This window comes from Bufo gargarizans, chromosome 5 (genome assembly GCF_014858855.1).
Source record: "Bufo gargarizans isolate SCDJY-AF-19 chromosome 5, ASM1485885v1, whole genome shotgun sequence".
Classification (NCBI taxonomy): Eukaryota; Metazoa; Chordata; class Amphibia; order Anura; family Bufonidae; genus Bufo; species Bufo gargarizans.
The window spans coordinates 1,380,546-1,408,168 of NC_058084.1; the positions used below are offsets into that span (position 1 = coordinate 1,380,546).

Genomic DNA, 27,623 nt, shown 5'->3' on the forward strand with positions numbered 1-27,623 from the left:
TATTATACTCCAGAGCTGCACTCACTATTCTGCTGGTGCAGTCACTGTGTACATACATTACTTATCCTGTACTGATCCTGAGTTACATCCTGCATTATACTCCAGAGCTGCACTCACTATTCTGCTGGTGCAGTCACTGTGTACATACATTACTTATCCTGTACTGATCCTGAGTTACATCCTGTATTATACTCCAGAGCTGCACTCGCTATTCTGCTGGTGCAGTCACTGTGTACATACATTACTTATCCTGTATTATACTCCAGAGCTGCACTCACTATTCTGCTGGTGCAGTCACTGTGTACATACATTACTTATCCTGTACTAATCCTGAGTTACATCCTGCATTATACTCCAGAGCTGCACTCACTATTCTGCTGGTGCAGTCACTGTGTACATACATTACTTATCCTGTACTGATCCCGAGTTACATCCTGTATTATACTCCAGAGCTGCACTCACTATTCTGCTGGTGCAGTCACTGTGTACATACATTACTTATCCTGTACTGATCCTGAGTTACATCCTGTATTATACTCCAGAGCTGCACTCGCTATTCTGCTGGTGCAGTCACTGTGTACATACATTACTTATCCTGTATTATACTCCAGAGCTGCACTCACTATTCTGCTGGTGCAGTCACTGTGTACATACATTACTTATCCTGTACTGATCCTGAGTTACATCCTGTATTATACTCCAGAGCTGCGCTCACTATTCTGCTGGTGCAGTCACTGTGTACATACATTACTTATCCTGTACTGATCCTGAGTTACATCCTGCATTATACTCCAGAGCTGCACTCACTATTCTGCTGGTGCAGTCACTGTGTACATACATTACTTATCCTGTACTGATCCTGAGTTACATCCTGTATTATACTCCAGAGCTGCACTCACTATTCTGCTGGTGCAGTCACTGTGTACATACATTACTTATCCTGTACTGATCCTGAGTTACATCCTGCATTATACTCCAGAGCTGCACTCACTATTCTGCTGGTGCAGTCACTGTGTACATACATTACTTATCCTGTACTGATCCTGAGTTACATCCTGTATTATACTCCAGAGCTGCGCTCACTATTCTGCTGGTCGGGTCACTGTGTACATACATTACTTATCCTGTACTGATCCTGAGTTACATCCTGCATTATACTCCAGAGCTGCACTCACTATTCTGCTGGTGCAGTCACTGTGTACATACATTACTTATCCTGTACTGATCCTGAGTTACATCCTGTATTATACTCCAGAGCTGCACTCGCTATTCTGCTGGTGCAGTCACTGTGTACATACATTACTTATCCTGTACTGATCCTCAGTTACATCCTGTATTATACTCCAGAGCTGCACTCACTATTCTGCTGGTGCAGTCACTGTGTACATACATTACTTACCCTGTACTGATCCTCAGTTACATCCTGTATTATACTCCAGAGCTGCACTCGCTATTCTGCTGGTGCAGTCACTGTGTACATACATTACTTATCCTGTACTGATCCTGAGTTACATCTGGTATTATACTCCAGAGCTGCACTCACTATTCTGCTGGTGCAGTCACTGTGTACATACATTACTTATCCTGTACTGATCCTCAGTTACATCCTGTATTATACTCCAGAGCTGCACTCGCTATTCTGCTGGTGCAGTCACTGTGTACATACATTACTTATCCTGTACTGATCCTGAGTTACATCTGGTATTATACTCCAGAGCTGCACTCACTATTCTGCTGGAGCAATCCCGGTGTAGATCCATTCTCCTGTATGTTGGGTGGTCCTCTTACCTTGATGGCGTCGATGTACTGCTTGGCGTATTTCTGGCATTCGTCCACTTTCACGCGGTTCTTCTCACTTTCCTCCAGCAGTTTCTGTGAACATGTGACACACGTCTTATTACAGTCCTTCTGGTCATGTGACCTCACTCTGATCTGTTATAAAGCGCTGCATCAGACACGCTATGACCGAAGACCAGCTGGATGCTGGGGGAGTTTTGCTTCTTGCGCTCTGATGTCATACAGCAATGAGATGAGGTCCGAGGCGGCGCCCCCCCCCATCGCTCCCGGGATCCCACCCTACCTTTTCCTCCAGGAGTTGCTCTCTGACGGTTCTGCTGTCGGTGATGGTTACGGACTGGATCTTATCCTGGCGCTGCCTGGCATCCTGGATCCATCGGATCAGCCACTCGTAGCTCTCCCGGTAGTAGCGGAGCTGTTTGCCCAGCTGCTCCAGCTCTCGCTGCCTGAGGTCTATCTGTAGGACGATGGCCTGCCAGCGCTCCAGCAGCTGCTGCACCTTCTCCTTGTATCTGTCCAGGTCCACGTCCCGCTCGCTGTGCGCGCGCAGCATCTTCTCACTCACCTCACGAGCCTTCCCGAGATCGCTCTCCAGACCACTGAAGAGAGGCTGGTGACCCTCCACCTGCCCACGCATCCTCTGCAAGACACCGAACCGCATGTGAGGAGACTGCGCACTCACTGCACCCTCACCACGAGACTGCGCACTCACTGCACCCAACACCCTCACCACGAGACGGCGCACTCACTGCACCCAGCACCCTCACCACGAGACGGCGCACTCACTGCACCCAACACCCTCACCACGAGACGGCGCACTCACTGCACCCAGCACCCTCACCACGAGACGGCGCACTCACTGCACCCAGCACCCTCACCACGAGACGGCGCACTCACACTACAATACTGCACCCAGCACCCTCACCACGAGACTGCGCACTCACTGCACCCAGCACCCTCACCACGAGACGGCGCACTCACTGCACCCAACACCCTCACCACGAGACGGCGCACTCACTGCACCCAGCACCCTCACCACGAGACGGCGCACTCACTGCACCCAGCACCCTCACCACGAGACGGCGCACTCACTGCACCCAGCACCCTCACCACGAGACTGCACCCTCACACTACAATACTGCACCCAGCACCCTCACCACGAGACTGCACACCCACTGCACCCTCACCACGAGACTGCGCACTCACTGCACCCAGCACCCTCACCACGAGACTGCACCCTCACACTACAATACTGCACCCAGCACCCTCACCACGAGACTGCGCACTCACTGCACCCAGCACCCTCACCACGAGACTGCACCCTCACTACACCCAGCACCCTCACCACGAGACTGCGCCCTCATTGCACCCAGCACCCTCACCACGAGACTGCGCACTCACTGCACCCAGCACCCTCACCACGAGACTGCACACTCACTGCACCCAGCACCCTCACCACGAGACTGCGCACTCACTGCACCCAGCACCCTCACCACGAGACTGCACCCTCACTACACCCAGCACCCTCACCACGAGACTGCACACTCACTGCACCCAGCACCCTCACCACGAGACTGCGCACCCACTACACCCAGCACCCTCACCACGAGACTGCGCACCCACTACACGAGACTGCGCACTGCACCCTCATACCACATAACTGCACACTCACCCACCCACCCAGCACCCTCACACAATACTGCGCACTCACTACACCCAGAATCCTCACACCACAATACTGCGCACTTACTCCAGCACTGCACGCTTACACCACAATACTGCACCCTCATACCACAATTCGGTGCACTCACTCCACCCAGCACCCTCACACCACAATACTGCGCACTCACCCACCCAGCACTGCACCCTCATACCACATAACTGCGCACTCACTCCACCCAGCACTGCACCCTCATACCACATAACTGCGCACTCACTCCACCCAGCACCCTCGCACAATACTGCGCACTCACTCCACCCAGCACTGCACCCTCATACCACATAACTGCGCACTCACTCCACCCAGCACCCTCGCACAATACTGCGCACTCACTCCACCCAGCACTGCACCCTCGCACAATACTGCGCACTCACTCCACCCAGCACTGCACCCTCACACTGGGCACTTACTACAGCCACCACTGCACCCTCACACCCCAATACTGGGCACTCCCTACACCCAGCACTGCACCCTCACACCCCAATACTGGGCACTCCCTACACCCAGCACTGCACCCTCACACCCCAATACTGGGCACTCCCTACACCCAGCACTGCACCCTCACACCCCAATACTTCACACTACATCCACTATTGAACCCTAACCCTCAAACACTAGGCACACACTACTTCCATCAATGATACTGTAACTCCCACCATTACAGTCATCTTCACCACAAGTTAATTTCAGGTTCGGCCTGAAGCCTCTGCTGATGAGCCCAGAGTTTGCAGTATTACTTTGCTTCCTGCTGAAATACTCTGCACAGCTCTAGCAGCCTTCTGTACCTTCAGGTCAGTCTTGCTGTTCTCCAGCTCCTTCAGATCAGCAGGCACAGTGTGAACGTCCTTCAGCTGATCTTCATAGGTCTTCACCACTTCCTCGGCTCCGTATGTGTTTCGGATCACCAGGTTTATTGTCTTCAGCCTGGAGAACACAGAGTTAATTTGTTAGATCCGTCAGTGCCATGCAACGTGCTGCAGAACATGGGGCACACGGGCACTTACTTATCCAGGTAGATGGAGGACAGGCTGTAGACTTGGTCCATCTTCTGCAGGGTTATTTCGTGTTCCGATTTCAGGACGGGCGCGGAGGCTCCCGTGTCGGGCTGGGTCAGAATCTTCCGGGTCTTCTCGCTCACCTTGTCCAGGTTCTTCTGAATGGTCTCCAGTTCAAAATGAATTTGCTGAGGAAAGTAGAACAGAATCAGGTGAGGAACGGCGGACGTGGTCCCTACGGAGGTCCTCATTCTATAGGTCTTTACAGCTTAGAAAGCCGCCAGCCGGACTAGCCACCAGACTCCCGGCCCGCACCCATCGCTAGCGCCAGGTCTCCGGGCTCGGCCCGCACCCATCGCTAGCGCCAGGTCTCCCGGCTCGGCCCACACCCATGGCTAGCGTATGTGTGTATGTATGTATGTATGTATGTATGTATGTATGTATGTATGTATGTATGTATGTATGTATGTATGTATGTATGTATATATAGTTATGGTGGTCCCTCCCTCACTATAGGGCAGTACATATAGTTATGGTGTCCCTCTCTCACTATAGGGCAGTATATATAGTTATGGTGGCCCCTCTCTCACTATAGGGCAGTATATATAGTTATGGTGGTCCCTCACTATAGGGCAGTATATATAGTTATGGTGGTCCCTCTCTCACTATAGGGCAGTATATATAGTTATGGTGGCCCCTCTCTCACTATAGGGCAGTATATATAGTTATGGTGGCCCCTCTCTCACTATAGGGCAGTACATATAGTTATGGTGGTCCCTCTCTCACTATAGGGCAGTACATATAGTTATGGTGGTCCCTCCCTCACTATAGGGCAGTATATATAGTTATGGTGGTCCCTCCCTCACTATAGGGCAGTATATATAGTTATGGTGGTCCCTCTCTCACTATAGGGCAGTATATATAGTTATGGTGGTCCCTCTCTCACTATAGGGCAGTATATATAGTTATGGTGGTCCCTCTCACTATAGGGCAGTATATATAGTTATGGTGGTCCCTCTCTCACTATAGGACAGTATATATAGTTATGGTGGTCCCTCTCTCGCTATAGGGCAGTATATATAGTTATGGTGGTCCCTCTCTCGCTATAGGGCAGTATATATAGTTATGGTGGTCCCTCTCTCGCTATAGGGCAGTATATATAGTTATGGTGGTCCCTCTCTCACTATAGGGCAGTATATATAGTTATGGTGGTCCCTCCCTCACTATAGGGCAGTATATATAGTTATGGTGGTCCCTCCCTCACTATAGGGCAGTATATATAGTTATGGTGGTCCCTCTCACTATAGGGCAGTATATATAGTTATGGTGGTCCCTCTCTCACTATAGGACAGTATATATAGTTATGGTGGTCCCTCTCTCGCTATAGGGCAGTATATATAGTTATGGTGGTCCCTCTCTCGCTATAGGGCAGTATATATAGTTATGGTGGTCCCTACGATGTGGCAGTATATATAGTTATGGTGGTCCCTCCCTCACTATAGGGCAGTATATATAGTTATGGTGGTCCCTCCCTCACTATAGGGCAGTATATATAGTTATGGTGGTCCCTCTCACTATAGGGCAGTATATATAGTTATGGTGGTCCCTCTCTCGCTATAGGACAGTATATATAGTTATGGTGGTCCCTCTCTCGCTATAGGGCAGTATATATAGTTATACTGGTCCCTCCCTCACTATAGGGCAGTATATATCGTTATGGTGGTCCCCCTCTCACTATAGGGCAGTACATATAGTCATGGTGGTCCCTCTCTCACTATAGGGCAGTACATATAGTTATGGTGGTCCCTCTCTCACTATAGGGCAGTACATATAGTTATGGTGGTCCCTCCCTCACTATAGGGCAGTATATATAGTTATGGTGGTCCCTCCCTCACTATAGGGCAGTATATATAGTTATGGTGGTCCCTCCCTCACTATAGGGCAGTATATATAGTTATAGTGGTCCCTCCCTCACTATAGGGCAGTATACATAGTTATGGTGGTCCCCCTCTCACTATAGGGCAGTACATATAGTTATGGTGGTCCCTCTCTCACTATAGGGCAGTATATATAGTTATGGTGGTCCCTCTCTCACTATATGGCAGTATATATAGTTATGGTGTCCCTCTCTCACTATAGGGCAGTATATATAGTTATGGTGGTCCCTCCCTCACTATAGGGCAGTATATATAGTTATGGTGGTCCCTCCCTCACTATAGGGCAGTATATATAGTTATAGTGGTCCCTCCCTCACTATAGGGCAGTATACATAGTTATGGTGGTCCCCCTCTCACTATAGGGCAGTACATATAGTTATGGTGGTCCCTCTCTCACTATAGGGCAGTATATATAGTTATGGTGGTCCCTCTCTCACTATAGGGCAGTACATATAGTTATGGTGGTGCCTCCCTCACTATAGGGCAGTACATATAGTTATGGTGGTCCCTCCCTCACTATAGTATATAGTTATGGTGGTCCCTCCCTCACTATAGGGCAGTATATATAGTTATGGTGGTCCCCCTCTCACTATAGGGCAGTACATATAGTCATGGTGGTCCCTCCCTCACTATAGGGCAGTATATATAGTTATGGTGGTCCCTCCCTCACTATAGGGCAGTATATATAGTTATGGTGGTCCCTCACTATAGGGCAGTATATATAGTTATGGTGGTCCCTCCCTCACTATAGGGCAGTACATATAGTTATGGTGGTCCCTCTCTCACTATAGGGCAGTACATATAGTTATGGTGGTCCCTCTCTCACTATAGGGCAGTATATATAGTTATGGTGGTCCCTCCCTCACTATAGGGCAGTACATATAGTTATGGTGTCCCTCTCTCACTATAGGGCAGTATATATAGTTATGGTGGTCCCTCCCTCACTATAGGGCAGTACATATAGTTATGGTGTCCCTCTCTCACTATAGGGCAGTATATATAGTTATGGTGGTCCCTCTCTCACTATAGGGCAGTATATATAGTTATGGTGGTCCCTTACTATAGGGCAGTATATATAGTTATGGTGGTCCCTCTCTCACTATAGGGCAGTATATATAGTTATGGTGGCCCCTCTCTCACTATAGGGCAGTATATATAGTTATGGTGGTCCCTCCCTCACTATAGGGCAGTACATATAGTTATGGTGTCCCTCTCTCACTATAGGGCAGTATATATAGTTATGGTGGCCCCTCTCTCACTATAGGGCAGTATATATAGTTATGGTGTCCCTCTCTCACTATAGGGCAGTATATATAGTTATGGTGGTCCCTCCCTCACTATAGGGCAGTACATATAGTTATGGTGTCCCTCTCTCACTATAGGGCAGTATATATAGTTATGGTGGCCCCTCTCTCACTATAGGGCAGTATATATAGTTATGGTGGTCCCTCTCTCACTATAGGGCAGTACATATAGTTATGGTGGTCCCTCCCTCACTATAGGGCAGTATATATAGTTATGGTGGTCCCTCCCTCACTATAGGGCAGTATATATAGTTATAGTGGTCCCTCCCTCACTATAGGGCAGTATACATAGTTATGGTGGTCCCCCTCTCACTATAGGGCAGTACATATAGTTATGGTGGTCCCTCTCTCACTATAGGGCAGTATATATAGTTATGGTGGTCCCTCTCTCACTATAGGGCAGTACATATAGTTATACTGGTCCCTCCCTCACTATAGGGCAGTATATATAGTTATGGTGGTCCCCCTCTCACTATAGGGCAGTACATATAGTTATGGTGGTGCCTCCCTCACTATAGGGCAGTACATATAGTTATGGTGGTCCCTCCCTCACTATAGTATATAGTTATGGTGGTCCCTCCCTCACTATAGGGCAGTATATATAGTTATGGTGGTCCCCCTCTCACTATAGGGCAGTACATATAGTCATGGTGGTCCCTCCCTCACTATAGGGCAGTATATATAGTCATGGTGGTCCCTCCCTCACTATAGGGCAGTATATATAGTTATGGTGGTCCCTCCCTCACTATAGGGCAGTACATATAGTTATGGTGGTCCCTCTCTCACTATAGGGCAGTACATATAGTTATGGTGGTCCCTCCCTCACTATAGGGCAGTATATATAGTTATGGTGGTCCCTCCCTCACTATAGTATATAGTTATGGTGGTCCCTCTCTCACTATAGTATATAGTTATGGTGGTCCCTCCCTCACTATAGGGCAGTACATATAGTTATGGTGGTCCCTGTCTCACTATAGGGCAGTATATATAGTTATGGTGGTCCCTCTCTCACTATAGGGCAGTATATATAGTTATGGTGGTCCCTCTCTCACTATAGGGCAGTATATATAGTTATGGTGGTCCCTGTCTCACTATAGGGCAGTATATATAGTTATGGTGGTCCCTCTCTCACTATAGGGCAGTATATATAGTTATGGTGGTCCCTCTCTCACTATAGGGCAGTATATATAGTTATGGTGGTCCCTGTCTCACTATAGGGCAGTATATATAGTTATGGTGGTCCCTCACTATAGGGCAGTATATATAGTTATGGTGGTCCCTCTCACTATAGGGCAGTATATATAGTTATGGTGGCCCCTCTCACTATAGGGCAGTACATATAGTTATGGTGGCCCCTCTCACTATAGGGCAGTACATATAGTTATGGTGGCCCCTCTCTCACTATAGGGCAGTACATATAGTTATGGTGGTCCCTCTCTCACTATAGGGCAGTATATATAGTTATGGTGGTCCCTGTCTCACTATAGGGCAGTATATATAGTTATGGTGGCCCCTCTCTCACTATAGGGCAGTATATATAGTTATGGTGGTCCCTCTCTCACTATAGGGCAGTATATATAGTTATGGTGGTCCCTCTCACTATAGGGCAGTATATATAGTTATACTGGTCCCTCCCTCACTATAGGGCAGCATATATAGTTATGGTGGTCCCTCTCTCACTATAGGGCAGTATATATAGCTATGGTGGTCCCTGTCTCACTATAGGGCAGTATATATAGTTATGGTGGTCCCTCCCTCACTATAGGGCAGTATATATAGTTATGGTGGTCCCTCTCTCACTATAGGGCAGTATATATAGTTATGGTGGTCCCTCTCTCACTATAGGGCAGTATATATAGTTATGGTGGTCCCTCTCTCACTATAGGGCAGTATATATAGTTATGGTGGTCCCTCTCTCACTATAGGGCAGTATATATAGTTATACTGGTCCCTCCCTCACTATAGGGCAGTATATATAGTTATGGTGGTCCCTGTCTCACTATAGGGCAGTATATATAGCTATGGTGGTCCCTCCCTCACTATAGGGCAGTATATATAGTTATGGTGGTCCCTCCCTCACTATAGGGCAGTATATATAGTTATGGTGGTCCCTCTCTCACTATAGGGCAGTATATATAGTTATGGTGGTCCCTCTCTCACTATAGGGCAGTATATATAGTTATGGTGTCCCTCTCTCACTATAGGGCAGTATATATAGTTATGGTGGTCCCTCTCTCACTATAGGGCAGTATATATAGTTATACTGGTCCCTCCCTCACTATAGGGCAGTATATATAGTTATGGTGGTCCCTCTCTCACTATAGGGCAGTATATATAGTTATAATGGTCCCTCTCACTATAGGGCAGTATATATAGTTATGGTGGCCCCTCTCACTATAGGGCAGTACATATAGTTATGGTGGCCCCTCTCTCACTATAGGGCAGTACATATAGTTATGGTGGTCCCTCTCTCACTATAGGGCAGTATATATAGTTATGGTGGTCCCTGTCTCACTATAGGGCAGTATATATAGTTATGGTGGCCCCTCTCTCACTATAGGGCAGTATATATAGTTATGGTGGTCCCTCTCTCACTATAGGGCAGTATATATAGTTATGGTGGTCCCTCTCTCACTATAGGGCAGTATATATAGTTATACTGGTCCCTCCCTCACTATAGGGCAGTATATATAGTTATGGTGGTCCCTCTCTCACTATAGGGCAGTATATATAGTTATGGTGGTCCCCCTCTCACTATAGGGCAGTATATATAGTTATGGTGGCCCCTCTCACTATAGGGCAGTATATATAGTTATACTGGTCCCTCCCTCACTATAGGGCAGTATATATAGTTATGGTGGTCCCTCTCTCACTATAGGGCAGTATATATAGTTATAATGGTCCCTCTCACTATAGGGCAGTATATATAGTTATGGTGGCCCCTCTCACTATAGGGCAGTATATATAGGTATGGTGGTACCTCCCTCACTATAGGGCAGTATATATAGTTATGGTGGTCCCTCTCTCACTATAGGGCAGTATATATAGTTATGGTGGTCCCTTACTATAGGGCAGTATATATAGTTATGGTGGTCCCTCTCTCACTATAGGGCAGTATATATAGTTATGGTGGTCCCCCTCTCACTATAGGGCAGTACATATAGTCATGGTGGTCCCTCTCTCACTATAGGGCAGTACATATAGTTATGGTGGTCCCTCTCTCACTATAGGGCAGTACATATAGTTATGGTGGTCCCTCCCTCACTATAGGGCAGTATATATAGTTATGGTGGTCCCTCCCTCACTATAGGGCAGTATATATAGTTATAGTGGTCCCTCCCTCACTATAGGGCAGTATACATAGTTATGGTGGTCCCCCTCTCACTATAGGGCAGTACATATAGTTATGGTGGTCCCTCTCTCACTATAGGGCAGTACATATAGTTATGGTGGTCCCTCTCTCACTATAGGGCAGTATATATAGTTATGGTGGTCCCTCTCTCACTATAGGGCAGTACATATAGTTATACTGGTCCCTCCCTCACTATAGGGCAGTATATATAGTTATGGTGGTCCCCCTCTCACTATAGGGCAGTACATATAGTTATGGTGGTGCCTCCCTCACTATAGGGCAGTACATATAGTTATGGTGGTCCCTCCCTCACTATAGTATATAGTTATGGTGGTCCCTCCCTCACTATAGGGCAGTATATATAGTTATGGTGGTCCCTCCCTCACTATAGGGCAGTACATATAGTCATGGTGGTCCCCCTCTCACTATAGGGCAGTACATATAGTCATGGTGGTCCCTCCCTCACTATAGGGCAGTATATATAGTCATGGTGGTCCCTCCCTCACTATAGGGCAGTATATATAGTTATGGTGGTCCCTCCCTCACTATAGGGCAGTACATATAGTTATGGTGGTCCCTCTCTCACTATAGGGCAGTACATATAGTTATGGTGGTCCCTCCCTCACTATAGGGCAGTATATATAGTTATGGTGGTCCCTCCCTCACTATAGTATATAGTTATGGTGGTCCCTCTCTCACTATAGTATATAGTTATGGTGGTCCCTCCCTCACTATAGGGCAGTACATATAGTTATGGTGGTCCCTGTCTCACTATAGGGCAGTATATATAGTTATGGTGGTCCCTCTCTCACTATAGGGCAGTATATATAGTTATGGTGGTCCCTCTCTCACTATAGGGCAGTATATATAGTTATGGTGGTCCCTGTCTCACTATAGGGCAGTATATATAGTTATGGTGGTCCCTCTCTCACTATAGGGCAGTATATAGTTATGGTGGTCCCTCTCTCACTATAGGGCAGTATATATAGTTATGGTGGTCCCTGTCTCACTATAGGGCAGTATATATAGTTATGGTGGTCCCCCTCTCACTATAGGGCAGTATATATAGTTATGGTGGTCCCCCTCTCACTATAGGGCAGTATATATAGTTATGGTGGTCCCTCTCTCACTATAGGGCAGTATATATAGTTATGGTGGCCCCTCTCTCACTATAGGGCAGTATATATAGTTATGGTGGTCCCTCCCTCACTATAGGGCAGTATATATAGTTATGGTGGTCCCTCTCACTATAGGGCAGTATATATAGTTATGGTGGCCCCTCTCACTATAGGGCAGTATATATAGTTATACTGGTCCCTCCCTCACTATAGGGCAGTATATATAGTTATGGTGGTCCCTCTCACTATAGGGCAGTATATATAGTTATAATGGTCCCTCTCACTATAGGGCAGTATATATAGTTATGGTGGCCCCTCTCACTATAGGGCAGTACATATAGTTATGGTGGCCCCTCTCTCACTATAGGGCAGTATACATAGTTATGGTGGTCCCTCCCTCACTATAGGGCAGTATATATAGTTATGGTGGTCCCTCTCTCACTATAGGGCAGTATATATAGTTATGGTGGCCCCTCTCTCACTATAGGGCAGTACATATAGTTATGGTGGTCCCTCTCTCACTATAGGGCAGTATATATAGTTATGGTGGTCCCTGTCTCACTATAGGGCAGTATATATAGTTATGGTGGCCCCTCTCTCACTATAGGGCAGTATATATAGTTATGGTGGTCCCTCTCTCACTATAGGGCAGTATATATAGTTATGGTGGTCCCTCTCTCACTATAGGGCAGTATATATAGTTATGGTGGTCCCTCCCTCACTATAGGGCAGTATATAGTTATGGTGGTCCCTCTCTCACTATAGGGCAGTATATATAGTTATGGTGGTCCCCCTCTCACTATAGGGCAGTATATATAGTTATGGTGGCCCCTCTCACTATAGGGCAGTATATATAGTTATACTGGTCCCTCCCTCACTATAGGGCAGTATATATAGTTATGGTGGTCCCTCTCTCACTATAGGGCAGTATATATAGTTATAATGGTCCCTCTCACTATAGGGCAGTATATATAGTTATGGTGGCCCCTCTCACTATAGGGCAGTATATATAGGTATGGTGGTACCTCCCTCACTATAGGGCAGTATATATAGTTATGGTGGTACCTCCCTCACTATAGGGCAGTATATATAGTTATGGTGGTCCCTCTCACTATAGGGCAGTACATATAGTTATGGTGGTCCCTCTCACTATAGGGCAGTATATAGTTATGGTGGTCCCTCTCTCACTATAGGGCAGTATATATAGTTATAATGGTCCCTCTCACTATAGGGCAGTATATATAGTTATGGTGGCCCCTCTCTCACTATAGGGCAGTATATATAGTTATGGTGGTACCTCCCTCACTATAGGGCAGTATATATAGTTATGGTGGTCCCTCTCACTATAGGGCAGTACATATAGTTATGGTGGTCCCTCTCACTATAGGGCAGTATATATAGTTATGGTGGTCCCTCTCACTATAGGGCAGTACATATAGTTATGGTGGTCCCTCTCACTATAGGGCAGTATATATAGTTATGGTGGTCCCTCTCTCACTATAGGGCAGTATATATAGCTATGGTGGTCCCTCTCTCACTATAGGGCAGTATATATAGCTATGGTGGTCCCTCTCTCACTATAGGGCAGTACATATAGTTATGGTGGTCCCTCTCTCACTATAGGGCAGTACATATAGTTATGGTGGTCCCTCTCACTATAGGGCAGTATATATAGTTATGGTGGTCCCTCCCTCACTATAGTATATAGTTATGGTGGTCCCTCCCTCACTATAGGGCAGTATATATCGTTATGGTGGTCCCTCCCTCACTATAGGGCAGTAGATATAGTTATGGTGGTCCCTCCCTCACTATAGGGCAGTATATATAGTTATGGTGGTCCCTCTCTCACTATAGGGCAGTAGATATAGTTATGGTGGTCCCTCCCTCACTATAGGGCAGTATATATAGTTATGGTGGTCCCTCTCTCACTATAGGGCAGTACATATAGTTATGGTGGTCCCTCTCTCACTATAGGGCAGTATATATAGTTATGGTGGTCCCTCTCTCACTATAGGGCAGTATATATAGCTATGGTGGTCCCTCCCTCACTATAGGGCAGTATATATAGTTATGGTGGTCCCTCCCTCACTATAGGGCAGTATATATAGTTATGGTGGTCCCTCTCTCACTATAGGGCAGTACATATAGTTATGGTGGTCCCTCTCTCACTATAGGGCAGTATATATAGTTATGGTGGTCCCTCTCTCACTATAGGGCAGTATATATAGTTATGGTGGTCCCTCCCTCACTATAGGGCAGTATATATAGTTATGGTGGTCCCTCCCTCACTATAGGGCAGTATATATGGTTATGGTGGTCCCTCTCTCACTATAGGGCAGTATATATAGTTATGGTGGTCCTCTCACTATAGGGCAGTATATATAGTTATGGTGGTCCCTCTCACTATAGGGCAGTATATATAGTTATGGTGGTCCCTCTCTCACTATAGGGCAGTATATATAGTTATGGTGGTCCTCTCACTATAGGGCAGTATATATAGTTATGGTGGTCCCTCTCACTATAGGGCAGTATATATAGTTATGGTGGTCCCTCTCACTATAGGGCAGTATATATAGTTATGGTGGTCCCTCACTCACTATAGGGCAGTATATATAGTTATGGTGGTCCCTCTCTCACTATAGGGCAGTATATATAGTTATGGTGGTCCTCTCACTATAGGGCAGTATATATAGTTATGGTGGTCCCTCTCACTATAGGGCAGTATATATAGCTATGGTGGTCCCTCTCTCACTATAGGGCAGTATATATAGTTATGGTGGTCCCTCTCTCACTATAGGGCAGTATATATAGTTATGGTGGTCCCTCTCACTATAGGGCAGTATATATAGTTATGGTGGTCCCTCCCTCACTATAGTATATAGTTATGGTGGTCCCTCTCTCACTATAGGGCAGTATATATAGTTATGGTGGTCCCTCCCTCACTATAGGGCAGTATATATCGTTATGGTGGTCCCTCCTCACTATAGGGCAGTATATATAGTTATGGTGGTCCCTCTCTCACTATAGGGCAGTATATATAGTTATGGTGGTCCCTCTCACTATAGGGCAGTATATAGTTATGGTGGTCCCTCTCACTATAGGGCAGTATATATAGTTATGGTGGTCCCTCCCTCACTATAGGGCAGTATATATCGTTATGGTGGTCCCTCCCTCACTATAGGGCAGTATATATAGTTATGGTGGTCCCTCTCTCACTATAGGGCAGTATATATAGTTATGGTGGTCCTCTCACTATAGGGCAGTATATATAGTTATGGTGGTCCCTCTCACTATAGGGCAGTATATATAGTTATGGTGGTCCCTCTCACTATAGGGCAGTATATATAGTTATGCTGGTCCCTTCCTCACGATGAGCCAACATTATTGCAATAACTTCCTAAATTCACTTGTACTGTAAAATACCATTTCCCGAACTCTGGTCAGGAGCCGATACATTAATACTGTGCGGAGCTCCCGCTCCTAGTCCGGCTCCGTACAGTATTAGAACGATGTTTTATGCGAATCGACTTCGGATATTTCATCCCTAGGAACTGTGCAAGTCCAGACTGAAGGACCTGTGAGCTTCTAAGCTTCTATTGGCTGATAAGGGTCATGTGACTGTGTAAGTGGCAGTTAGAATGAGAGGGAAGCTGTGAGCTTCTATAGGCTGATAAGGGTCATGTGACCAAGCTTCTATTGGCTAATTCATTTTTGGGGAATATCTTGGGAACGGTGCGCCCTAGAGAGCTGAGACCTGGTCTAAAACCTTCCCGGACACCTGATGTACCTGTGTGCCAAATGCGGGGCCGATCGGTCCAGTCAGTGTGGCTGTGCATAAAGAACAGACAGACACAGGACAGACAGCCATTTTCTATATACAAGAGACACTCATGTCTGGAGTCTGGATGGATTCAGAACTATCTGGACTGTCGGTCTGACAATCTGGGGCCTGTTGGGGTCTGCGCGCGGCCTCCGCCCAGTGACCTACCTGCTGGTCTCCGATCCTCTGGGAACACTCTCTGATGGGATCTTTGTCCAGGGGGCTGCGGATCTTGCTGACGGTGCGAGCCTCGCAGCCTTCTAGCTGGAGCTGGATGTTCTTCAGCTGGGAGATGTAGTTCTTACACGCACTCTCGTCCTGCTCCCCTACAAAGACAAGACCACGTCCCAGGTGAGAACTCCTGAGGTCACCACAGCTCCAGGGTGGCCTTCTGGTGGCTCCCGTTACCTCGCTCTATGCTGCGCAGCAGAGTCTCGTACTTCTGGTTGCAGGAGTTATACTCCATCTCGATTTTCATGCGGTCGTCCGGATGGAAGTTCTGGGAGTCCTGGCTGTCCCGCATAAAGTCCTGGTAATGCATCTCCAGGTTTCTGAGGATCAGCTTATACTCCTCGGAGGTCGTACTGCGGAACTGCAGGGAACGGAGGACACATCAGTACAGTGGGGGCAGCAGGGGGGACAAAAGGAATGGCTGAGGGTTCACCGTAAAGGCCAGCAGCTCACACAGACTTGTGCAGAATATGGCGGCATTATACGCTGCAGCACACACCGGCTTCATGTGCAGAATATGGCGGCATTATACGCTGCAGCACACACCGGCTTCACATGCAGAATATGGCGGGATTATACACTGCAGCACACACCGGCTTCATGTGCAGAATATGGCAGCATTTATACGCTGCAGCACACACCGGCTTCACGTGCAGAATATGGCGGCATTATACGCTGCAGCACACACCGGCTTCCCGTGCAGAATATGGCGGCATTATACGCTGCAGCACACGCCGGCTTCATGTGCAGAATATGGCGGGATTATACGCTGCAGCACACACCGGCTTCATGTGCAGAATATGGCAGCATTATACGCTGCAGCACACACCGGCTTCACGTGCAGAATATGGCGGGATTATACACTGCAGCACACACTGGCTTCACATGCAGACTATGGCAGGATTATACGCTGCAGCACACACTGGCTTCACATGCAGAATATGGCAGGATTATACGCTGCAGCACACACTGGCTTCACATGCAGAATATGGCGGGATTATACGCTGCAGCACACACACTGGCTTCACATGCAGACTATGGCAGGATTATACGCTGCAGCACACACTGGCTTCACATGCAGACTATGGCGGGATTATACGCTGCAGCACACACTGGCTTCACATGCAGACTATGGCAGGATTATACACTGCAGCACACACACTGGCTTCACATGCAGAATATGGTGGGATTATACGCTGCAGCACACACACTGGCTTCACATGCAGAATATGGCGGGATTATACACTGCAGCACACACACTGGCTTCACATGCAGACTATGGCAGCATTATACACTGCAGCACACACACCGGCTTCACGTGCAGAATATGGCAGGATTATACACTGCAGCACACACTAGCTTCACATGCAGACTATGGCGGGATTATACACTGCAGCACACACCGGCTTCACATGCAGAATATGGCAGGATTATACACTGCAGCACACACTGGCTTCACATACAGAATATGGCGGGATTATACACTGCAGCACACACCGGCTTCACATGCAGACTATGGCGGGATTATACACTGCAGCACACACCGGCTTCACATGCAGAATATGGCAGGATTATACACTGCAGCACACACTGGCTTCACATACAGAATATGGCGGGATTATACGCTGCAGCACACACTGGCTTCACGTGCAGACTATGGCGGGATTATACACTGCAGCACACACACTGGCTTCACGTGCAGACTATGGCGGGATTATACACTGCAGCACACACACTGGCTTCACATGCAGACTATGGCGGGATTATACACTGCAGCACACACCGGCTTCACGTGCAGAATATGGCAGGATTATACACTGCAGCACACACTGGCTTCACATGCAGAATATGGCGGGATTATACACTGCAGCACACACTGGCTTCACATGCAGATTATGGCGGGATTATACGCCTGCAGCACACACACTGGCTTCACATGCAGACTATGGCAGCATTATACGCTGCAGCACACACTGGCGCCATGTTACATGACTGACCGTGACGAGAGTCCAGGACTGGATGAGCTGAATGTCGCGCTGCAGGTACTGGTAGGACAGCAGGCTCTTCAGGTCGATGTGCATCCTCTGCCACTGTGTGAGCAGGTTCTGGTGGCCGCTCTGGAGTCTGTCAGAGGACACAAGACAATGAGCACACACCGCCGGACAGACCCACCGTAAAGAGAGAGGGCGGCCGGCATCACCTGCTGACAGCGTCCAGCGCCTCTTTGTTGGGTGGAGGGACGATGAAGCAGACGGACGGCACCACGGCATCGCTCCCCGCAGAGTTCTGCACCTTCCACTTGTACGGCTGAGAGTTGTTGACCAGCAGACACTCATCTCCTTTATGTATGGTGATCTGTAAGGAGACCACAGAGACCTGAGACGTCATCCCAAAGAAGCAGCACAAAAGTCTGTCCCATGCTGTTGGTTTGCTACAATGTATCAGTGCAGGTAAATGCATCCGTCAATTAATCATGTGACAGTGCTTTATTATTATACTGCCACTTTATGACATTGACCATACCTACTGCAGGACATGGCACTGTCCATACACGACCATGGATGATGCTTCTGGGCTATCCTCATCTGACTGTAGTGTAGGGGGTGACCCAGCGGAGATCAGGAGGATTGCCCTAACACGCTGCTATACCCTAGATTTACACCCAGATGGTCGTCTGCCCATCAGAATCTAAATAAATTCTTCCAGTCTTTCCAGTGGTCAGAGCTCTGTATACTGGTGCGGTCTGCCTGCGGCCTCCACTAGGGGGAGCTCACGCAGACTGTTACTATTGAGTAGAACTGCATGCAGGGAGCTCCCTCTGGTGGGGGCCGCAGGCTACATGTTATCATCTAACTATGCAGGGGATTTGGTGCTTTGTACCAGGAGACCACTATATACTACATTTATCACTACTGAATTTTGCATCCAAAAACAACTTGATGACAAAAGGTGGAGAGGCGTCCCCTTCATTGTCCCCTGTGCCCCCCGTGACTGGTCGTGGTCAGTGCACACTTCATATGGGAGCTCTTAATCAGGGCAGAAAATGCAACGAGATTTGCTCCAGGGTCAGTGACCCTGCTCCCACTCCGCCACAGGGACATCACGGGGGCCTCAGCACTGTTGTGGGCACGGAGGGTCTCATGGGCCCAGCTGTTGGCATGGCCAGAAGTGTCTACACAGCACCATTTGTGGGTATAGAAGTGGCACTGACTGGACACAGCTGGGCAGATGGGGGTGGTAATGGCGCACTGTCAGAGATGGGGCCCCACGTTAGCCCAGAGCCGTCCCCAGCCTTACCTCCATCTGCTTGTAGTCACACACGGTCTGAATGGGTTGCTGCCCTTTTGGAGGGTTGGCTGGACTGCGAGGCTTCAGCTGCACTATGGCCTTCGCCCGCTTGGCGAGGCCAGAGATTTGACCCTTGTACTCCGCCAGCTGCTCCTTTTCATTCTGTGGGAGATCAGAATAATGTCTGTCACGTGTGGTTCACCCAGAATCTGTCCGGGCACCTATGTAACATGGCGCCCATATCGTAGCTGGACATTGTGGTCTTCATGGTAGACTACACAGCAAACACATGCCCAGGTACAGAAACCCTGCGATGCCCCCAGACTCACGATGCTGTCCTGGACCAGATCCTCCAGCCGGGTCACGGTGATGGATCGGTCACATGTGTACTTCCTGCGCATGGTGTCCTGAATCTTCTTGAGATGATCTTCAGCCTCCTTTACATCAGTAAAAAACTGTCACAAGGAAAGTGGAGACCGTGAGGATTGTAAAATGACGACATGGTAGAAGGCAGAGCACATACATTCTCCGGCCACCGCACATACCTGGAAGTAAGCCGTGTTCTCCTTCAGGTGAGCCTCAATGCAGCAGCAAAGCTGAAGCATCCAACTCCACTGAGTCTGCAGAGCTGCCTGGAACGCCTGGGGGAGAGGAGCACATCAGCTGAAGGCTCTGCCAGGTCCCATCCACCAGGACTCGGTCAGAGCGGCCCAGAGACATGTACTCACCTCCACTGTGGTTTTACCAGGGTGGTCCTCGCGGAGGAGACGGTCCCCAGTGTTCTGGATTTCCTTTATCTTCCTTTCCTTCAGTTCAAGCTCCCGCATCAATCCCTAAATAGAGATAAATAGTAGGAGGTATAATCCTCAAGCCTCATCCCCTGAATCTACCCCTTAGGACCTTGAATCTCACAGTCTTGAAGACCCTTCTCAAGTCTGAACTCCCACATCTGATCTGGGCTACCATCTTCTCAGGATATCCCAATGATCCCCTCACACACGACCTCCGCTCCCTGGTCTAACCTCTCCTCTCATCCCCTCCTCTGGGTTTCATCTCCTGATCCTATTAATTGCCCAAGGCTTTGATCCCTCCTTATGGCCCCGCGGTCTGACACCTACCCCCTTTGATTCCACTGTGATCCTGTGATCTGATCCCCTCAGGGGTCCCATGGGTTTGCTCCTGTGGTCTGATCCCCTGTGTGGTCCTGTGGTATCCCCCTGTGGTATCATGCTCTGATCACCTCTGATCTGATCGCCCCCTTAGGGGTCCTATGGATTTGTTCCTGTGGTATACCCCCGTGGTACCATGCTCTGATCTCCTCTGATCCCTCTCAGTGGTCCCATGGGTTTGTTCCTGTGGTCTGATCTCCTGTGTGGTCCTGTGGTATCCCCCTGTGGTTACCATTCTCTGATCTCCTCCGATCCCCCTCAGTGGTCCCATGGGTTTGCTCCTGTGGTATCCCCCGTGGTATCATGCTCTGACCCCCCTCAGTGGTCCCATGGGTTTGCTCCTGTGGTCTGATCCCCTGTTTGCTCCTGTGGTATCCCTTGTGGTATCATGCTCTGATCCCCCTCAGGGGTCCCGTGGGTTTGCTCCTGTGGTATCCCCCGTGGTATCATGCTCTGATCCCCCTCAGGGGTCCCGTGGGTTTGCTCCTGTGGTATCCCCCGTGGTATCATGCTCTGATCCCCCTCAGTGGTCCCATGGGTTTGCTCCTGTGGTCTGATCCCCTGTTTGCTCCTGTGGTATCCCTTGTGGTATCATGCTCTGATCCCCCTCAGGGGTCCCGTGGGTTTGCTCCTGTGGTATCCCCCATGGTATCATGCTCTGATCCCCCTCAGGGGTCCCGTGGGTTTGCTCCTGTGGTCTGATGCCCTTTGTCCCCCCCAGCCCTCAGACCCTCCCTCACCGAGTAGTTGTCTTTTTTGCTCGCCATGTTGGTGTTGCGCTCGCTCCAGTCGAAGTTGACTTCTTCCTCCTCTTTGTCGTTCAGCCACATGAGCTCTTTGGTTGCGGCGAGTACGAATGCGTGGAGGCTCTCCAGGTGTCGCAGTCTGGCCTTGGAGGAGTTCTGGAAGGAGGACGATAGACCATGAATACGATGGCGACCCCGTGAGACCACCAACAGCACGTCGGTGACGGGAGGGACTCACCAGCAGCTTGGCGTACTGTAGATCCAGTTTCCCCAGATATTCCTGGTAGGTTCCACGAGTCCCCGACATCTGAGCCTGGAAACAGAAACAGCAGTGACGCCTCTGGACGGAGGAGATTCAGCCTCGCTCAGGGCGGCTCAGGAAACGCCACTCACCTCGTCGGCCCGCGCTCGTTCAATCTTGGACCGGAACTCATTAATGGACTGATGGAGGCCGCGGTGGCTGCCCAGTTGGGACTCTACGCTGGGGAGGTCGGAGCCCCACTCTGCGGCATTGATCCGTTTCTGGTTCTCTTCCACCCAGCCGAGCAGGTCCTGGAGGTAGCGCAGGGTGACCTCATCCACCTCCGGCCGCGAGGCCTGCTGGCTCACGTGAGTTACTTGGGTGACGACCTGAGTGGCCCCCGACTTTATCCGCAGGTTGTACTCTGTGCGTATGGCGACCAGCCGCTCATGGAGGCGGTAGACTCTGGTAATAAAAGCATCCAGAGAGTTAATATAAAGCGGGCGCCATGACGGTGCTGGCCCATGGTAAGCCCAATGTCTGCTGCACTACACGGACCATCTGCGCCATTTCTAACACACATTACGGCACTGTCTGCACAATACCTGCGATACATCTGCTCGCCCTGAGGATGGCGGCCATCTTTAAGAGCCTGCACGTCATTGAACAGAACCCGTATCATGGTGTCAGCCTTGTCCAGGTCCCGCTCAATGTCTCCTGCCCGCTGTAGCGGCTTCCCAGCATTCAGGAGGCGGATATTCTGTAAAGAAAAGGTCATTAGCACAATGCTTGGTGGCCGCCCTGGACCCTCAGGAGAACCGCTCTTTCCAGATTAGCACCACAGCCCAAAATGGTTTACATCCTTCCTGATCTGGCCCCCCCTCAGGTACACGACTCACCGTCTGCAGTAAGGCGTCCGCCTGGTTCAGCTGCTCCTCACACAGTCCGGACTCCATCTGCAGCTTGCTGACAATTCTCTGCAGACGTTCCAACCTGTCCCAACAATGACAAGAATAGAATTATAGCAGTGTACCCACTGACAGACCCCCCCATATGATGTATATAGCGGTATACAGGTGACGGGAGCACGACCATCCTGTAGTCCGGGGCACAACTAACTCACATCGCATCAAGGTGCCCCAAGTCCAGGGGCAGCCCTAGATACATGGCGAGCGCCCCCAAGATACACGGTATGCACGCCGCAGTCCGTGCAGTCCCCGGGGGAGGGGGGACCCAGCAACACGCGCAGTCCCCGAGGGGGGGTAACCAATACGGAGTCCGGGGGCCCCACCAATACGAGGAGTCCCCGGGGGGGGGGGGACCTACTAATATGAGAAATCAGTTGCAGTGACCATGCTCTAACCTGACAGAATAACGAGGATCACACAGATCGTCCTCTGTCCTGCCCGGTTCTGACCCAGTCCCATATATGCAATTCTATCAAAGTGTATTATAGGAAGTAAGTCCAGAGAGATAGAAAAACACGAATGCTGGTGGCAGAAGAGCTGACAATCTATCAGCAGGAGGCGCTATTGTCCGAGCCTCACCCTTCCTAAAACACTCAACAAATAAGAGGAACATTACACAATGACTCCCAGCCAGCGCTCTGTGGCGCCCGCTGCACAGCAGAGGAAAAGTACTCAGGAGCTACACCAGCTGCAACATGGACTGCGAGTCCCCGTCACAATGCTCTGCAGGCTCCACCCCCTGTGCAGTACGTCTCACCTATCCTGAGTGTGAGGTCCCTGTAGTCATCGCTCTGACACCACTTCTCTGTAGTAGCAGATGTGCAGAGGAAGAAGCCAGTGGCCGCTTCTCCCTCCTCCACCTCCCGAGCCGCAGCCCTCTCTGGATCTAATTACTGACGGAGTGACTCACAGACCGCGCGCCACAAAGTCAAACTTTTTCCTGCTCTGTGATCAGTACAAGTGGACTGCGAGAACAGCCACCGCCCTGTGAATGGGCTGACGGTCTGCACAGGAGACAAGGGTGCAATGGTCTGCAGCGAGAGAAGCAACCGACAGAGGAGGACGCAGCAATTCACTGACACAGAGGAGGACGCGGCACATTCACAGTGAATCCCAGCACCTCCTCTCACTTTCGGTTGATGTGACTCATGGAGGAAATCTCCTGCGCTGCACAAACGTCATAAATAGCTGAAAACCTCCCGTCACCAACACAAACAGCGGTAACTACACAGCGCGGTGCAGGGAGGACAGGAAAGCATGCAAAATACCCTGCCCCAATACAACCACCGAGCTCCAGAGAAAGCGCCCCAATACAACCACCGAGCTCCAGAGAAAGCGCCCCAATACAACCACCAAGCTCCAGAGAAAGCGCCCCAATACAACCACCGAGCTCCAGAGAAAGCGCCCCAATACAACCACCGAGCTCCAGAGAAAGCGCCCCCAATACAACCACCGAGCTCCAGAGAAAGCGCCCCAATACAACCACCAAGCTCCAGAGAAAGCGCCCCAATACAACCACCGAGCTCCAGAGAAAGCGCCCCAATACAACCACCGAGCTCCAGAGAAAACGGCCCCCAATACAACCACCGAGCTCCAGAGAAAGCGCCCCCAATACAACCACCGAGCTCCAGAGAAAGCGCCCCAATACAGCCACCGAGCTCCAGAGAAACGGCCCCAATACAACCACCGAGCTCCAGAGAAACAGCCCCCAATACAGCCACCGAGCTCCAGAGAAAACGGCCCCCAATACAACCACCGAGCTCCAGAGAAAGCGCCCCCAATACAACCACCGAGCTCCAGAGAAACGGCCCCAATACAACCACCGAGCTCCAGAGAAACAGCCCCCAATACAGCCACCGAGCTCCAGAGAAAACGGCCCCCAATACAACCACCGAGCTCCAGAGAAAGCGCCCCCAATACAACCACCGAGCTCCAGAGAAACGGCCCCCAATACAACCACTGAGCTCCAGAGAAAGCGCCCCAATACAGCCACCGAGCTCCAGAGAAAGCGCCCCCAATACAACCACCGAGTTCCAGAGAAAGCGCCCCCAATACAACCACCGAGCTCCAGAGAAAGCGCCCCAATACAACCACCGAGCTCCAGAGAAAACGGCCCCCAATACAACCACCGAGCTCCAGAGAAAGCGCCCCCAATACAACCACCGAGCTCCAGAGAAAGCGCCCCAATACAGCCACCGAGCTCCAGAGAAACGGCCCCAATACAACCACCGAGCTCCAGAGAAACAGCCCCCAATACAGCCACCGAGCTCCAGAGAAAACGGCCCCCAATACAACCACCGAGCTCCAGAGAAAGCGCCCCCAATACAACCACCGAGCTCCAGAGAAACGGCCCCAATACAACCACCGAGCTCCAGAGAAACAGCCCCCAATACAGCCACCGAGCTCCAGAGAAAACGGCCCCCAATACAACCACCGAGCTCCAGAGAAAGCGCCCCCAATACAACCACCGAGCTCCAGAGAAACGGCCCCCAATACAACCACTGAGCTCCAGAGAAAGCGCCCCAATACAACCACCGAGCTCCAGAGAAAGCGCCCCCAATACAACCACCGAGTTCCAGAGAAAGCGCCCCCAATACAACCACCGAGTTCCAGAGAAAGCGCCCCCAATACAACCACCGAGCTCCAGAGAAAGCGCCCCCAATACAACCACCGAGCTCCAGAGAAAGCGCCCCAAACACTATAGCGCACGTATCTGCAGATATAATCCTCACGTGGGGCCGGTCACTTACAGCATTTTATACTACTCACCTACAGTGTACGGATGGAGAAGAGTTAAATCTCCTGTCTAATCTAAGCAAACACCTTCAATGGCTTTTGTCTCAAGATAACTCGATGAGTTAAGAAATTTGAGTTAAGAGCTGGAGTGCTAACCCTGCTCCATCTGTACTTCCATCTTTCGCTCTGCTGCCCCCTATAGATGAGGGCGGGTGGTCTGCCGATGCCGTTTCTGGATGTACCCCAGTGCATGACTGGCGCTATATGGGTACACTCCACTACTCAGCCAAGACCATGATCATCCACCGTCCTGCCTACTCCAAGCCCAGTGCGAGTACCCTGAGAACAGGCAGCGGGGGGCACCCCCCACCAGCTCCGCCCGGCCAGTATGAGGGGTGTCCTGACGGGTCAGCACCCACCACCAGCTCCAGTCAGTATGAGGGGTGTCCTGACGGGTCAGCACCCACCACCAGCTCCAGTCAGTATGAGGGGTGTCCTGACGGGTCAGCACCCACCACCAGCTCCAGTCAGTATGAGGGGTGTCCTGACGGGTCAGCACCCACCACCAGCTCCAGTCAGTATGAGGGGTGTCCTGACGGGTCAGCACTTACCGCTCCAGCTCGATGCGCAGCAGCTTCTCCCTCTCCAGGATGGACACGTGTAGCTTCCCCCACTCCTTCTCTACGTCCAGGGGGTGGTATCCGGGGGGCACCTTCAGCTGCCCAGATTGAACTGCACCCTAAGGAGGAGATGGCGCATTAGTGGAGCAAACACAGGGATCAGGGCGACACCAGGAGGCACTATACTCACCTCCAGAGACTGGTACTGAAATCTGGACTGGTTCTTGTCGGCCTCTTTGTTAGGAAGGTCTGTCTCTTTAAATTTCAGGAACTGACGCCACAAAATCTAAAACCGATAGAAAGAGTTAAATTTATAATAAAAACTGCCCCAAAAGGGCCCTTGTGGTATCTATAGAGATAAATTTACAGGGAGCGGGACGGCAGAGGCGAGAAGAAGAAGATTACAGGGAGCGGGACGGCAGAGGCGAGAAGGAAGAAGATTACAGGGAGCGGGACGGCAGAGGCGAGAAGGAAGAAGATTACAGGGAGCGGGACGGCAGAGGCGAGAAGAAGAAGATTACAGGGAGCGGGACGGCAGAGGCGAGAAAGGAGAAGAAGATTACAGGGAGCGGGACGGCAGAGGCGAGAAAGGAGAAGAAGATTACAGGGAGCGGGACGGCAGAGGCGAGAAGAAGAAGATTACAGGGAGCGGGACGGCAGAGGCGAGAAGAAGAAGATTACAGGGAGCGGGACGGCAGAGGCGAGAAGATTACAGGGAGCGGGACGGCAGAGGCGAGAAGGAAGAAGATTACAGGGAGCGGGACGGCAGAGGCGAGAAGATTACAGGGAGCGGGACGGCAGAGGCGAGAAGATTACAGGGAGCGGGACGGCAGAGGCGAGAAGAAGAAGATTACAGGGAGCGGGACGGCAGAGGCGAGAAGGAAGAAGATTACAGGGAGCGGGACGGCAGAGGCGAGAAGGAGAAGAAGATTACAGGGAGCGGGACGGCAGAGGCGAGAAGAAGAAGATTACAGGGAGCGGGACGGCAGAGGCGAGAGGAAGAAGATTACAGGGAGCGGGACGGCAGAGGCGAGAGGAAGAAGATTACAGGGAGCGGGACGGCAGAGGCGAGAAGGAAGAAGATTACAGGGAGCGGGACGGCAGAGGCGAGAACACAGGGAGCGGGACGGCAGAGGCGAGAAGGAAGAAGATTACAGGGAGCGGGACGGCAGAGGCGAGAAAGGAGAAGAAGATTACAGGGAGCGGGACAGCAGAGGCGAGAAAGGAGAAGAAGATTACAGGGAGCGGGACAGCAGAGGCGAGAGGAAGAAGATTACAGGGAGCGGGACGGCAGAGGCGAGAAGGAGAAGAAGATTACAGGGAGCGGGACGGCAGAGGCGAGAGGAAGAAGATTACAGGGAGCGGGACGGCAGAGGCGAGAAGAAGAAGATTACAGGGAGCGGGACGGCAGAGGCGAGAGGAAGAAGATTACAGGGAGCGGGACGGCAGAGGCGAGAGGAAGAAGATTACAGGGAGCGGGACGGCAGAGGCGAGAAGAAGAAGATTACAGGGAGCGGGACGGCAGAGGCGAGAAGATTACAGGGAGCGGGACGGCAGAGGCGAGAAGAAGAAGAAGATTAC

The 27,623-nt window shown here is 50.3% G+C and overlaps 1 protein-coding gene across 22 annotated transcripts in view; it reads right to left on the reverse strand.

Annotated features, from left to right (window-relative positions):
- The window catches only part of PLEC (plectin), a 235,977-nt gene that overhangs the window by 18,152 nt on the left and 190,202 nt on the right, over positions 1-27,623 (reverse strand). For all 22 annotated transcript variants that reach the window (XM_044294598.1, XM_044294596.1, XM_044294595.1 and 19 more), the window contains 19 exons: positions 26,233-26,328; positions 26,034-26,161; positions 22,618-22,711; positions 22,324-22,478; positions 21,871-22,183; positions 21,716-21,790; positions 21,472-21,633; positions 20,291-20,395; positions 20,108-20,203; positions 19,892-20,017; positions 19,572-19,724; positions 18,475-18,629; positions 18,272-18,398; positions 16,452-16,635; positions 16,212-16,369; positions 4,522-4,700; positions 4,303-4,441; positions 2,081-2,437; positions 1,789-1,872 (listed from right to left, as the gene is read on the reverse strand). In XM_044294598.1, coding sequence (XP_044150533.1) covers positions 1,789-1,872; positions 2,081-2,437; positions 4,303-4,441; positions 4,522-4,700; positions 16,212-16,369; positions 16,452-16,635; positions 18,272-18,398; positions 18,475-18,629; positions 19,572-19,724; positions 19,892-20,017; positions 20,108-20,203; positions 20,291-20,395; positions 21,472-21,633; positions 21,716-21,790; positions 21,871-22,183; positions 22,324-22,478; positions 22,618-22,711; positions 26,034-26,161; positions 26,233-26,328 — 2,886 coding nt within the window. The remainder of the gene's footprint in view (positions 1-1,788; positions 1,873-2,080; positions 2,438-4,302; positions 4,442-4,521; positions 4,701-16,211; positions 16,370-16,451; positions 16,636-18,271; positions 18,399-18,474; positions 18,630-19,571; positions 19,725-19,891; positions 20,018-20,107; positions 20,204-20,290; positions 20,396-21,471; positions 21,634-21,715; positions 21,791-21,870; positions 22,184-22,323; positions 22,479-22,617; positions 22,712-26,033; positions 26,162-26,232; positions 26,329-27,623) is intronic.